The sequence below is a fragment of the Centrocercus urophasianus genome, unplaced genomic scaffold (genome assembly GCF_019232065.1).
Source record: "Centrocercus urophasianus isolate 14NV4802_14NV808 unplaced genomic scaffold, USGS_Curo_1.0 seq_46, whole genome shotgun sequence".
Taxonomy (NCBI): Eukaryota; Metazoa; Chordata; class Aves; order Galliformes; family Phasianidae; genus Centrocercus; species Centrocercus urophasianus.
Genome location: NW_024885044.1, coordinates 717033 through 730914, shown reverse-complemented (window position 1 = coordinate 730914; position 13882 = coordinate 717033). Strand labels below are relative to the sequence as shown.

At 53.7% G+C, this 13882-nt stretch overlaps 1 protein-coding gene across 5 annotated transcripts in view; it reads left to right on the top strand.

Annotated features, from left to right (window-relative positions):
• Positions 1 to 3386: 3386 nt before the first annotated feature.
• Positions 3387 to 13882, top strand: part of NFATC2 (nuclear factor of activated T cells 2) — an 88263-nt gene continuing 77767 nt past the window's right edge. For 2 of the 5 annotated variants that reach the window (XM_042834458.1, XM_042834460.1), the window contains exon 1: positions 10753 to 11175. In XM_042834458.1, coding sequence (XP_042690392.1) covers positions 11025 to 11175 — 151 coding nt within the window. In that variant the 5' untranslated portion in view covers positions 10753 to 11024. Of the gene's footprint in view, positions 3470 to 10752; positions 11176 to 13882 lie in introns of those variants that run through there. The other 3 variants (XM_042834462.1, XM_042834459.1, XM_042834463.1) reach the window with 3 other exon arrangements.

Here is a 13882-nt window from a genome sequence, read left to right as displayed (position 1 = left end):
GCAGCTCTCCATGCCAGGCAGGGAGCTCCTTGCTCGGCTCCTCAGCAGGGAGGCAGGGAGCTCAGCTGTGTGCCCGGCCCAAAGGGGCTGCAGCAGTTTCCAAACTGGCCCATGGACCAAGGCTGGGAGATGTGTGTCCCCCCCGCTCCATCCCCGAAGCTGAAGGTCCTGGCTGCGAATCCCGGGGTGCCGTGCATGCGGTGGGGCTGCCACTGGGGGGTAGGGATGTGGTCTGGAATATGCCCCTGAAAGGAAGAGGAAGTATTCTCCTAAAGAGGGAATAAATAGTTATAAATATTAGCTATTAATAGTTCCTTACCTCCAAAAATAAAATCCCTTAGTGATACCAAAATAAGAAAGCAAAGGAAAGTCGGAGGTATTTGGCCTTCCTTTGAAAAGGAAGCTAAAAATAACTATATATATATAAAAATTTCTCGTTTCTAGGGAAAGTCTCTGCCCCCGCATCCAGCCTGCACAGTTATATAAGACTTGAACTATATCCCCCTTCTCCTCCACGGCCGCTCACAACGCGCTGCGAGCGGAGCCAGATGGAGAAAGGTTCCGTCAGGAAAGTTTAACTCAGCGGGGAAGCTGCAGCCAGTGGAGGACAGGATTCTCTCGCTGAACTCTCCAAAAGACTTGGAAATCTTACAGTTGTGTCATATGCTGGTTTGGGGAATGCTAGCAGTCCGGAGGCAGCCGCCAGCCCTCTTTCACTTCGTTCTTTATTTATTTTTTTTTTTCGCTTCTAGCTGAGTTTAATTTGGGTAGCAGGATTCAGCATTTTTAAGTTGGAAAAAACTTGGTGGAAGAAGATATTTTAGGAAAACCCTGTCATGTGAACTAGCGGGAGCCGATCAAACCGAGCTATTAAAAGAAAGACATTGTATTTTTAAACGGTCCAGACTAGGGAAGCCAACCTGTGTGCCATAACTGCTGAGCCGTGACTGCTCCCCCGATTATAGCTCAGCGTGGGATGAGGTGAAGCTTTCCATTGGGGTCGCCCATTCTCCGCTCGCTCTGGGATACCCTTTGGCAGGGCCCCCCCAGGCTGTCCCCCCACCTCCTGCTCCCCTGCTCTGCTGCAGGACCCTGTGCCCCCCCTGTCTCTGCTGCAGGGCTGTGCTTTGCCTGAAGCCCCTCCAGCTCCTCCTCAGCTGCCGATGTGACCCCAGTGAGAGGGGCTGGGGTGAGCAGGCAATGCTGCAGGGAGGGGTATGATGGTGAACACTGCAGAACTAGTGATGCTGCGCTCCTGTCCAAGCAGGGCAGTACTGTCAGACACCCCTTAATATTTGGAAATAGAAAATGAGCAACTCTGACTTTGCTTCAAATGGTGCAAATGGGGGATCTGGTCTGCAACTGGCTTGGAGAGTGTGCTAAGATGGCTTTGGGGTTGAAACCTGTGGGGTCTGAAAAAGAGCAGTGTCGCTGGGTGCAGCATGACCAGCTCCATCCTGGGGGGAGCTGTGTGGGACCTGGGGTGCACCCACACGCACCACTCTGGTGGTGCATCATCACACACCATGCCAGGGATGCACAGGGCTGAGAAAGGGCAAATCCTGTAGGTGTGACGGCAGCCTTGTGGTGCTGCTCTGCTGGCTGCTCCTTCCTCCAGCACTGCATCCTGCACCCTGTGCTCAGCGGTGCCTTTGCTGTGCAGGGTGGGCTGCGAAGGGAAACCTTCCAGGTTGCAGCCCAAAGGGGAGACTCCAAACGACAGTGGTGCTCAGAGAGCAGTGGGGCGATGGGCTCATCCTCTGCAGGGGGAAGAGGAAAGGTTTCCCTGGGAGCCCTCAGGTGTGCATGCAGGAGGGATGCTCGGCCCCGCGGGGTGACTGTACGGAGGGACAGTGCCCCCCAGCACCCTCCGGGTTCAGTGGCAGCACACCGCATTTACAGGGTGCGGAGCTGGGGAAAGTATTTCCTCCCCTGCACATCCAAAAATGACAAAGGCTAGGAAAGTGAGGTGCGCTGAGTTTCCCTGGCCTGCCTGCAGTTGCTAGCCTGCAAGACAACAAACTAGAGAAGCAGAAAGTTTGATTGTGATACCTCCTTCGAGTCGATTTTGGGACTCAGAGAGTGAAAAATGGAAACGGCGCGCGGGTGCCAGGCAGCCCTCTGCGCTGCGCCGGCCAAGTCCCGCTGCAGTGACTCACTCCCCGCTGCTGCCCAGGGCTCCAGCTGACCCCGGCAGCCACCCCGGCTCGCAGCGCGGCGCGGTGGGGCTGAGCGCTGCTGTCCTTCCTGGAGCTCAGGATCGCTTCTGGGGAGAAACACCCGCGAGCCCAGGCGCATGCAGGCTCTGCACCAGCACAGAACGAAGAGGCAGATGCTCATTAACGTGGCAGTGAAAACTATCTGTTGTAGGCAGCACATGGCTCGCAACATCTTTGACTTTATTTTCCTGTTTTCTTTTGCTTTATTTTCCTGTTTATACATAGTACGTGTAAACACACCCGCGTTGTCTTGGTTTCAGAGGCTTCCTTGGCTATTTCTTTCTTGCTGAGCTCCACGTGTATCAATGGAAAGCTGTGGGGTTGCTCCTCTCTCTTCTAAATGGATCCAAAAATAGAAGCAGAGAGTTCTGTGAAACGCCACCAAACAAATTAACCCTTATTCCTTTTTTCTTTTCGTCTTCTGCATGAAGAAAGACTTGATGGGTATTAATAGGGTGCTGGCAAATTTAAAAGTCGTAAATATGAGCTTGGGACTCGAGTTCTCTCAATGATTTATTCAAAGGTAAAAGCAGCAGCAGCCTGAGCTCGTCTCTGCTGGGAAGAAGGAAAACTTCTGCACAGAAGCCCCGTTGCTTTGAAAGGCTTTGCAGTGCCTGCGAGTTTTGTTTAAAAAGCACACACTGGGATTTTTAACATCATCCATATTTCTTTCTTTCTCGCTCTCTAGCTTTCTGCTCAACAATTAAGTGCTTGTGCTGCAGACTGAGAAAGCCGCAGAGCTGCCTTGGCTCGGAGCTGGGAGACGTCATGGATTCCTGAGTGTGAAGTTTGCAGGAAAGCCCTCGGTTTGGGAGATGGAGGCGATCCAGGGGTTTCCATGGCACTGGGATAAACAGGAGGAAACAGTGAGGGAATCCCGTTATTTTACAGCATTCAAAGACTATAAACACTCGGAGCAGGGAAGGAAGTGGCCTTTCCCTCTCTAGTAACCCTCATCTCAGAGCAGAGAACTGACTTCACTTCAGGAACAAGCTCAGCCCAGTTCGGATCCCTCTTAGCACCTCCAAACGCTTACAGAGGAGGCAAGCAGGAGGGGTTCCCTCTGTCTGGGCAGCACCGGTCGAACATGGTTTAAAGAAGACTTTTTTCCTCTTCTTTTTTCAACTGATAATTTTTTTTTATTTTTTATTTTTTTATTTTTATTTTTTTTTAATTTAAATTCCCGATGCAGAGAGAAACTGCCTGCAGGCTGCTTCGTTACCACCACATCATGAGGTCTATGGATCAAGGTAGGGTCTTGCTGGGGTGCTGTGTGTGTGTGCTGTGTGTCTCTGTGTCTTTCCCCTTCCCAGCGCTGTGCCGCTCACCCCGCGGCCCCGGCGCTCCGTTCTGCCACTGGCAGCGCGGCCGGGTGGGCAGTGGGGTGTCGTGGCAGGAAGGGACCGGACGGGGTTTGGGTTCGGTTTGAAGGCGATACAAAGCTGTCTGGAGAAACCTCCTTTAAACCTCAGCCAGAGAGGCTCTCCTCTTCCAAGCCATCACCCGAGGAGGCTCGCTGTCAAACCTCCGGGCCGCTTAACCCTTCCGCCCCCTGCCCGGGGCTGGATCTCAGGGCTCCGCAGGCGGCTTCCCCGGGTCCGCCGTCGGCGGGGGCGGCGCTGAGCTCGGACGGGCGGCTCCGGGCCGCGCCGCGGGCGGGGGGCGCGGGGGGCCGCGGGCTCGGAGCTCCCCGGGGGCGGCCCCGATCGGGGCGAGTCTGCCCGAGGGCTCCGGAGATTCATGGGGGGACGCGCTCCGCTCCCCCGCCCTCGCCGCGGCGTCTCGGTGCCGGTGGAGGGAAGAGTTAAGCGCGGCGATAGGAGGAGTCTGCGCCGCTGTCAGCGCCGGCGCCGGGGTCCGCTCGGTCCCCGAGCCGACGGCCCGCTTCCGCCGCCGAGATCCCCCCTCTCCCGGCGGGGCGGAGGCCGGGGGCACCGCGGCACGCTCCGGCTTCCCTCGCAACGGCGAGGGCGGCTGCGGGCCCCGGGGGAGGGCGCGGCGCCGGGAGCGGCCGTGCGTGGGGACGCGGGGAGGAACGCGGGGCGGCCCTGCGGGGGCTGCGGCTCTCAGGGAGCGCGACCGCGGGAGCAGCTGTGCCCGGAGCTCCGAGCGGAACCGGGCGGAGGATGCTCCGCGCTGGGAAAGGCCCCGCCGCCCCGCTCTCGGACGGAACGCGGGGCGCTGGCTGCTTCCCCGGCCCTGCAGCCCCCTGCCCGCTCGGCACCTCACCCCGAGGCCCGGGCGGGGAGGGGTGCGCAGGTGAGTCGCTATTTTTGATAGCGGAGCTGCGCTAGGGGGCAGGAGGTGGAGGATGGAAGCGCTTTTCTGCGGACTCGTTCCATTTTCGATTCCGTCCCGCTCCGCTCCCCGCCGCCGGCTGTGCCTGCTGAGCCCCGCGGCCGCCCCGTGCGGGATCGGGGATGCGCGTGAGGGACGCGGCCGCTTCCATGGGGCTGTGCTGGCAAGGCTCGTAGTGGCGGCTATTTCTTTTTTTTCCCTGCCTTAGCAAGCTCCCCAGGCACCTGCCAAAATACACTCATTAACACACGCACCCAAAAGGGCTCATCCGAGAACTCGGTAGAGCCAATGGAGAGGCGCTGACGGGCTTTGCACCGCCTTAGGATCAGGCCATCGCTTTGTCTCCTGGGTCCTCGGTTTTCTCCGGCCACGACTCCTCTCTCCCGAGCACCTCAGCCACTCTTAGTCACTCTCACAACAACCCGGAGAACTTATTTTGCTGCAGAGAAAGAAGGAAGGTGAAAGATGGGATTCTTTTTCTCCTAAGCAACGTCACGCTCTCACCTATAGGGTAGCCACCTACCAGGCAGCACTCTGACAGCAGCTGCCGAATTTCTTCTATTATCGTGCGTCCCCACTTTCCCCAGCAGTACTGCAATGCCCTGCAGTCACAAACCGAAGCAAAAAGCACCGACTTGTTTTCCAGATCAAATATCTGAGAGCACAGCAGCCGCTGCAGCAGTGCAGTCACACGGCAGAGCCCGGAGGTGCTCTGGGATTGCACTCCTGGGCCCGGGTGCCTGCTTCTCCTTAGGCAAAGTTCCTGCTCCTGTCAGTGGCACAGCGGCGGTGGGAGTGGATTCTGACAGCAACTCACCGTTGTGTCATTTCTGTTCCCAACCCGTCCTTAAGGATACAGCTGCTTGAAACTGCTGGGAATAAATAGCACGTGGCACTTTCAGGATCTTGCTCTGGGTCTGGGAGGATTCCTGCACCCACAGAACAGTGCAGGAGTTTCATTAACGTAGGGTGTGTAAGAAAGCGTTAATAATTCTGGGCTCTAGCCCCATTTTACAATTAGAGCTGGCTCAGAGTGGGGAACGAAGTCTGTACGTGGCTGTTTGCAAAAGGATGGTGCTGCTCTGGCTGTGCTCCCTTGAGCTTCTGCAAATGTCAGCAGGACACGGACACAGCAGAGGTTTTCATCAGGTGACTGAGTCCCTCTGTCATCCCGTTTTCCCACATTCCTGCTGCTCTGCCTCTCGAGGCAGCCCCTTCCTGCGGGCCAGCACGCGTGGCGAGACGGTTACAGCAGCTCACAGCCAGTGAATCACCTCCGAGTCTCTCTTACAGGGCAGAAATCGCATTCACAGATGGGACACTGACATAATTGGAGCACTCTTTTATAACATTCCAATAGATATTCTAACTGAAATGTTTCATCATTCATTTTTTGGAAACAGCCAAGGATAATAATATCCTAGAGCTTCTTTTCCACTACTGGCTTAATCTATTTTTTTAAACTATGATACGCGCATTCCTTTGGTTTGCACAGCAGACTACAGAACTTAATGGGAACGTGGAGATATGAGCAATTTTTCCATTGCCCTTTCTTGCCAAACCGCTTTAAGCCTGAAATTGGGGGGTAATCTCTCTGACTCAACCTGACCCCAAAATTGAATGGTAGTGTGTGCAAGTGCGTCCCTCACAGGAAGTGCCGGAATATTTCCCCCCTCCACCGCCTCCCGTTCCTTCTTCTCTCCCAGCACTCCCCGCACCTCAGGCTGAGCAGCTCATCCTCTGCAGTCTGAGCTCATTTGAAAGCGCTTGGATAAAGTCCACGTGCGAGTCCTGGTTGCCTGCTAAATTTCTGATGCTTGCCACATGGACCGTCAGGACTCTTTGGTTTTTAAGACAGCACAGATTTCTATTTCCTCTGAGTTTCAGCTGCTGAAGTGCAGCATTTTTAACAAACCCTGCCCTACCTCTTTTTCTTCAGAACTGTTTAATAGGAGCGTGCTGCAGTTTTACAGATGTGGCTACACGTCGGGTGGTCCTACCGACAGTTAGCAGTCAGTGCAGTTCTGAGAAGTGTCTGTATCTTCTCTCAGCTCGGAACATCATCCGACGCCCCGCGTTACGGTGCAGGGAATACAATGGGACACTGTAAGGAGAAACTGAAACTTGGAAGCGACGTATCAGATCTGCAGCAGATTTAAACACTGAGAGTTACGCTAAGAGCTTTTTAAATCGTAGTTTGTATTACACTGAAAAGTATTCTTAGCTTTGTTTTTGGATTTCTCGTCCCCAAGTACCCAGGTAGTCCAGCATTCACATACTTCTGAAGTTTGTGAAAGCAGAGTGCTGCCAAGGGCAAGCTCTCATCCAACTATGTGGAAAAGGAGTCCTTCCATTCTCCAGTTCCCTGAAATGGCAACACAATGTATTTCCAGTTATGCTCTGTGCGGAGGCTGCTGCAAGTATACGTGGCTGCAATTTTTGTTACTGCTGCCAAGGACAGATTTTGCTTAACTCCTTGAAACACCTTTCTGGCTCATGAGAGCAGAGTTACAGAAAACCAGGAGCTGGTGCTGAGTCCCAGAGCTCCGGTGTGGGCACTGGGAGCCCTGGTGGGGGCTGGGGGCTGCACTGCTTGTGAGAGAACTGGAGGGAGCAAAGATGGAGGAGCTTTGTGGGGAGGAAGTGTTTGTCATGTGGAAAAGACGGAGTTAGGGAAAGCAAGTAGTATTTCTGGTCTTTGCATGCCGCATTCTAGCCTTTCTCTCCAGTCTTAATGGAAAACAAGTATTAGGAAGCATTTGTCACATTGTTTGGGTTTTTCCTTTGATTTGGAGTGGCTGGATGCCTTTTCTGAGTGCACATACTGAGCGGAAGAGCCCGCAGACTGCTTCAGCCTTGTAGTTTTCCTGCCTTTTCTTCACTGCAAATTATTAATGGTGCACTGGGTAGTATTTGGAAGTCATGTAGCTGTAACAGCTCAAACATCTTTTCTTAACTGTTGGCCTAAGAACGTGTTTGGGGTTTAAGTTAAACTCAGTCCTCAGAGGTCTCCAAAAACTGCGGCTCTCACTCAATCTGTGTGCTGCAGCTGCTTGCACCCACTGATGGTTGGTTTTGTGTATTTCTACTTAGGCCAGATCTGCACTTTGTGGATTTAGACCACTTCTGCTCAAAATAACACAAGGGTAAGTTCCAGCACAGCCCACAGGGTGCAGCATTATAACTCACACCTCTGCGCCCTGGAAGCCTGTGGGAGCTGTTATTCCCATATGACCAGTGTCCTCACGTGCCCTGTGTGCACGCAGAGGGAGCAGGGGAAGCCACGCAGCGCTGTGCCTGGTGGCTGCAGCTCCCTGACATCTGTCAGGTTGTCTGCTGGGCAGAAGAGCCGACTCCTACAAACTGAGCTAATCCCTGCCTTTCTCCAACACTTCTCTCATTGCTGTCTTGTCACCCTAATTCCTCGCCAGTGTCAGAATTTATGATTCGATGAATTAGCAGTGAAGCTGTTTCGCATGACATGGTCCTCTTGGAAAGCAAAAGGTACATTTTCCATTTGTGGAGTATTACTAATTCTAGGAGTAGCTAAGGATAACTTCAAAACTTTACATTCTTAATGGGTTGCAGACGAGCTAAGAAACACAGGATGAAGGATTGGATAAAGACTGAGCAGAAGAGGGGGTCATTTCCCCATGCTCTCTGCCAGTCATCCATATCTTAATTTGAAAGGCCAATGTTATCGTTTGTGTCTTTTCTTTTTGTGGCTAATATAAATGATGTTATCCACTCGTGCTCCATGTGTTGTGAGCTGGAAGGCTGACAGCTCCCTTTAGAGCTAAGCCAAGATCAGCAAGTATATTTGGTTTTTCTTACAAATTTCACATAGAACAGCCAATGATAAAAGCTCAGCGCTCCAGCAAATGGTAAGCATCATTTCAGAGCAGATAAATAAATATGCCAATTTTATATATTTTGTTCTTCAAATTTAAACACTGGGGACTGAGCGGAGCCCTCAGACGCGGCAGCCCACGCTCCCCGCAGGGCCGCTCCCCGCGCACGTTCCTGAGGGCAGGAGCTCAGCCCAGCTGCAGCCTTCTGGGGGGGCCCAGCTCTGGGTCCCAGTAGCCACGACCGCTAATCACCGGCTGCGCAGGCTTCCCTGGCTGCACCCGGCGGCAGCGCAGCCCGCTTCTGGCCAAAGCAGACAGTAAGGAACTCCAGAGCTCGAGGGCCTCGCGTAGCGTTAGGAATCGCCGCAGCAGATGAGGTAGACTTTAACTGTGGTCTCCAGCTGAACCGCAGAGAGACACTGGATCCTTTTCAGCGGAGCGCCGGCAGACCCGCGGCAGGCAGGGAGCCACGCGGGCGGGAGCAGCCGCACACGGCGCAGGAGATGCACGCAGCCCCGGGCTTTGCACGCTGCTTGCACACGTACACGTGTGTGCACACAGCTGCACGCTGAGCTTGTGGAAACCCCGCTCCTTGTTGCTCCTGGCTGCTGGGGGGAGTTCAGACAGCGTGATGCGAGCGTGCCGTTGTAGGACTGGGTGTATCACACATTCATGAGAGAAGCAAAAACCATCGCTCTTTGAGTCTCTGCTCAGTTAAATGTGGCCCTGATTGCAGTGACATCCCTCATTAATCTGGTGGCTGCGAATATGGAATAAGGGCTTCTCTCTATTTAAATCATGCTCCAGTTGTACGCGTGTAGACAGAATACAGCAGTAGGGTTCCTGCTATTTCCAGCTGACCATCTCCTCCTGGAGAGGTCTCAGAATAAACCTCAGCGTGGCAGGTCTGCGGGATCACCTGCCCCTCTGGAAGGTTACTTCCCCTACCCCTAACCACATTCAAGTAAAGAATTAATGTCAGTAAGGCCTGATTTCCCACAGCAGTGCCCTTGCAGTTGCCCTTACTTCCCTCCACAGCAGGGAGCGTCGTGCAGTGTTTGCACTCACCAATAGGTGCCCCTAACGCATCCCGGAGCTGCTGCCATGGCGCTTGCTGAGCGCTCTGCAGAAGCTCAGCAGAGGAACTGATTTTAAATAGTAGGAAAGTCCAGTTCTGGTGCTGTGAATTGGCAAAAGACGGAGAAAAACAGTGTGATGAGGAGGTCATTCTTTGGCTGCCATATTACTGATAAAGGGGACAGGTTACAAGCCTACGTGCTATTGATGCATTCTGTGATTCTGTGCTGAGATCCTGGTTGATGTGTGCTATGTAAGAGGCTTTCAGTGAGCTTAGCCAACAGCTTGGGGTCAGATTTGTAATGCAATTGATGTTGACCTGCTAACAGGCTTAGCAAATACAAACAGGTTGAAGTGAATGCTAATACACTTTTTAAATTATCTTGGTCCCACTGCCTTTGCCACTCCACTCTGCCCACAGACTGAGAGCATTTTTCAAACCCACAGATCCAATGACAGCAATGTGCACACCAGTAAAGGGGACTGAATGGACAGGAAAGCGAGGGAACAAAGTCGTCTGACCACAGATGCTGTCAACACACAAATTTAGGATCTCCAGGTGAAGTCACTGCTGGTGGCAGCAGAGGTTGGAGGGCAGCAGGCTGCTGGCAGGCAGGGCCAGCATGCAGGGCAGTGCCTGCAGAAGGTGCAGATGAATGGAGGCAGTGTGGTGGAGGTGGCCGAGGGGCAGTGTGGTCAGTGGGGAATGTGACGGGACCTAGTTGGAGAAATGCTGTTTGTGAGCAAGGTGGGGAAAGAACAGAGGCCTTATGCAGAGCTTCGTGTTTCTATGGGTGTCCCAGTCAAGAGAGGCAGGAGTCCCTGTGAGTGCAGGAGGTGTGTCCAGAAACTGCCTGCTGGTGCTTGCACAGGGATCAGGGAGCACGAGGCATGGGATGCAATGCACCTGGACAAGGCAAGGGCAGCACCTGGCCTCCTGGAGCTGCTGCAGGCTCCACCAGCATGGCCTGATGCTGGGATGGGAGAGGCTGCGTGCACGACACAAAGCCGTGCTCAGCGTGGGGTAAGAGCGCAGAGGGCGGCTCACCCCGTGGGAGCTCAATGAGACTTCCCGAGGTTCCCCACACCACCGCCACCCCCCGCACTGTGCGAGGCTATCGGCATCCCCCACAGCCCTGCGCTTCCCTTTCTCGTTTCACTTCCCCAGCTCCTCCAGCATCCTCCCGCAGCAGCCACCCTTTCCCCGGGGCCGGTGCGGGCCGGGCAGGGCTCCTCCTCCTCGGGGGCGGCTCCGGGCGGCAGGTGGCTGCACGGGAGCAGGAAGCTGCCACCGCTCAGCTCCCGATCCCCCTCGCGTGCGACCGCCGTCGGGGCAGCGGAGCCGGCCTCAGCGACCCCTGGAAGACGTTACTATTTCGGTTCTTTTTTGCCCCTTTTTTCTCCCCCCCCCTCTTTTTTTCTTTTTTTTTTTTTTTCTTTTTTTTTTTTTCCCCCTAATTGCTCTCCACTTGCACTTGAAAGGATACCTCAGGTTCCCATCGCCCTTCGGGCTCCTGTCGCAGCAGGCCAGCTCCGGACGAGCCTCCCGCCCCGCCGCTGCCCGCCGGGGGTGGCCACGATGAGCGCCGCTGCGCAGTCTGCGGAGCCCGACCCGCAGGACGGGACCCCCGGGCACTGCCCCGGCCCGGGCCCTGCTCGGGACGGCAGCCCGCAGGAGGAATTTGATTTCTCTATCCTCTTCGACTACGACTACCTGAAGCCGATCGAAGGTTGGTGAGGAGCCGCCTCGCCCCGACGGGGCCCCGCTGCCGGAGCCGGGCGCTGCCTACGGCCGCTCGGAGGTCCCCGAGGCGCTGCCGTCCCCCCGCGGGTTCAGCCCTGGACGGGAGCCCGGAGCGCGGCGCGGTGCCCGGTTGGCACCGGCGGGCGGTGGCTGCCCCGAGCCCTGCTGGGTGACCGAGCAGCTGGGGGATGGATTTCTGATTAGTTACAAAAGTGGTGCACGTGGGAACTTGAGCCCAGCGGTGAAAGACGAAGCAGAAGCGCTCGGCTCGGTTGGTCTCCTTGTGAGCGTCGTCATCGTGCTGGCGGGTGTGCTGGGAGCTGGCGCAGGGCAGGAGCACGGCGGCCTGGGGGGGCAGTCAGCTCCTGCTCCGGGTTTAAACGCCGTGCACTTCAGCTTAAAAACAAGAAAAGTCGGTCTGTTCTGCTTCCCCGAGCTGATGCAGGTCTGTGGTACGACCAGCACTGTGATGTGTTCCCTGGCTTTCTAAATGGTGCTAAAAAGCAGTGCTTCCTATCCCATGAAATACAGGTCTCTGTGAGAAGCAGATGAAGCCAAAAGAGGCAGGACCTGGGGGATGGATTGCCAGGAGGTCGTTTGTAAGATATGTTGGTTGTGGCTCTGCAGAGCTGAGGAGGTGTTTTGTGAGGGCATTTGTGGAAGGAGACCATTAGGCCTGGCTGGGCTGTCCCTAGTGAAATGGAGAGTCCTTATGGAGGTGCTCTTTGCTCACCTGTTCACACACACAGATTGTGCCAGCATGGCAGCTGGGAAGGGTGGGTGATTGCAGCAGATGTACAAAGCTGAGTGTTGTTTCGAGGTTTGATGTAGATCAAACCGTACTGAAAGAAATCCACAATGGGAAGAGGTTGGAGATTTTAATGGAAATACATTCAATTTCAGTGAAAACTTCAGATACTGGTTTTTGTGGGTTTTTTCTTTTGTTTTTCACGACTTTTTTTCTTCTGTCAGTACAGATTCCTGCTGTGGGGCATGAAGTGGGAAGTTCCACAGCACATAATAGTGCGTAGGTGGGGGGTAGAAAGTTTTAATCTTCTCAACCGCATAAATGCGGAGCAGTGTATGCTTAGAGTAGAAGCAACTTCCTTCTCGAGCCTGCTTTCCCCCCGAATGAATGACTGGAAACCATAATTAATAGTAATTTTGTTTGTTCCAAAGATGGAAATCATTAGCATTAAAAAAAAAAAAAAAAAAAAATCACAACCATATATACCAGCATTGTAATCTGGAGAGCATTCTCTCTCGCTTTGAAAAGCACCAGGCAAAGTCTGTAAGCAATCCAGTGTACATCCGTGACCTTTCATGTACAAAAGATTAAAGCGTGTTTACACGAGAACAGAAAATGTTCAAATTTTGGGGAAGGGCTTTGTCCACATGCTGGTGGTAAATGATGCTCGTTGTTCATGTGAGATTCTGGCCTCATCTGAACTGCAGTTGGGAAAACAAGTCCTTTCTGTGGAGGATTCAAAATGGGACCAAAACCATAGGAGTATCTGAGGATCTCAGTGCTGCAGTCTGCATTCAGAGCCCGTCTGAGCGGCCCCGGTTTCCTCCGAGTCTGGGCAGCTCCACCCACCTCGCAGCTCCTGCAATAACAAATCTCTGCAAACACGCTCAAAGTCATCTTTTTTTTTAAAGGGACAACAGCAATCGCGAGGCTCTAGGAGCGGGCTGGGAGAAAAAAGCATTTCTGGTGAATGTTTCAAAGGCTGTGATTTGATAGTATTTGCTTAAGCTTGTGTTTTAAAAGTAGGATCTGTGTCACAACTTGTTGTCATGGGAATGCCTGAAATATTCTTACTGAAAGCTGCTGGCGTTCAGGAGTGCTTATGTGTGCCTGAGACAACAGGAACAGGGACTGCTATAAAAGCAACAGGGGAAAAAGAGTCAATAAAAACCCTATGGTCAATATTATTAATATTAGATATTCCTTATTAAGCCAGCTGTTTCCATAAGCAGGAGCCTTGTACCCAGTGCCATTTTCCATGCGCCTTTTCCCATCCTTGCCAGATGTGGTTTAGACATCTGCTGTACTCCCAGGCAGGCAGGATGGGGACAGGGCTGGGGACAGGGCTGGACATGGTGCTGGAACTGTGGGGCGGCTCTGCTGGCTGCCAGGGACTTGTGGACAAGGAAGATGCTTTCTGTCCTGTCAGAGAACCTGTTAGATTCGCTTCCTTCCAAGAGACACGTGGAGGTACTGCTGGTGGCATCCCAAAGTTTATCTTATTTCAATCTCGGGAGGTGCTGAGTGTTCCTCAGAGCATGCAGGCAGGTTCCAGCTCCCTGCAAGAGGCACAGCGGAGCTGAGGAGAGCTTGAGCTTGCTCCTGCACGCGGGGTTCCCACATGAACATGTTCTGATGCACCTTTTTCATGTTGTTGTGCAGCACTCCCATGCTGTCTCTCCGCTATGAGAGGCACAGAAGTGAAAAGCCAGACTGCCACTCTGGGTCAGTTCTTGTATTTTTGGTTTGTGCTCACCGTGGATGGGATGATGCACAGGAGGAGAGTTAAACTAGGGTGTCATTTGTTACACCTGAGGTTACTGTGGAGTGATCTTTTGAGTGGTGTTTTGAAATTTAAAATGCAAACAAAACCCACCTTATAATCAGGTTCCACGACAACAGGCGAGGGCAGCAGCTGGAAGTTTTCCTCTCAGGACGGAGTCCT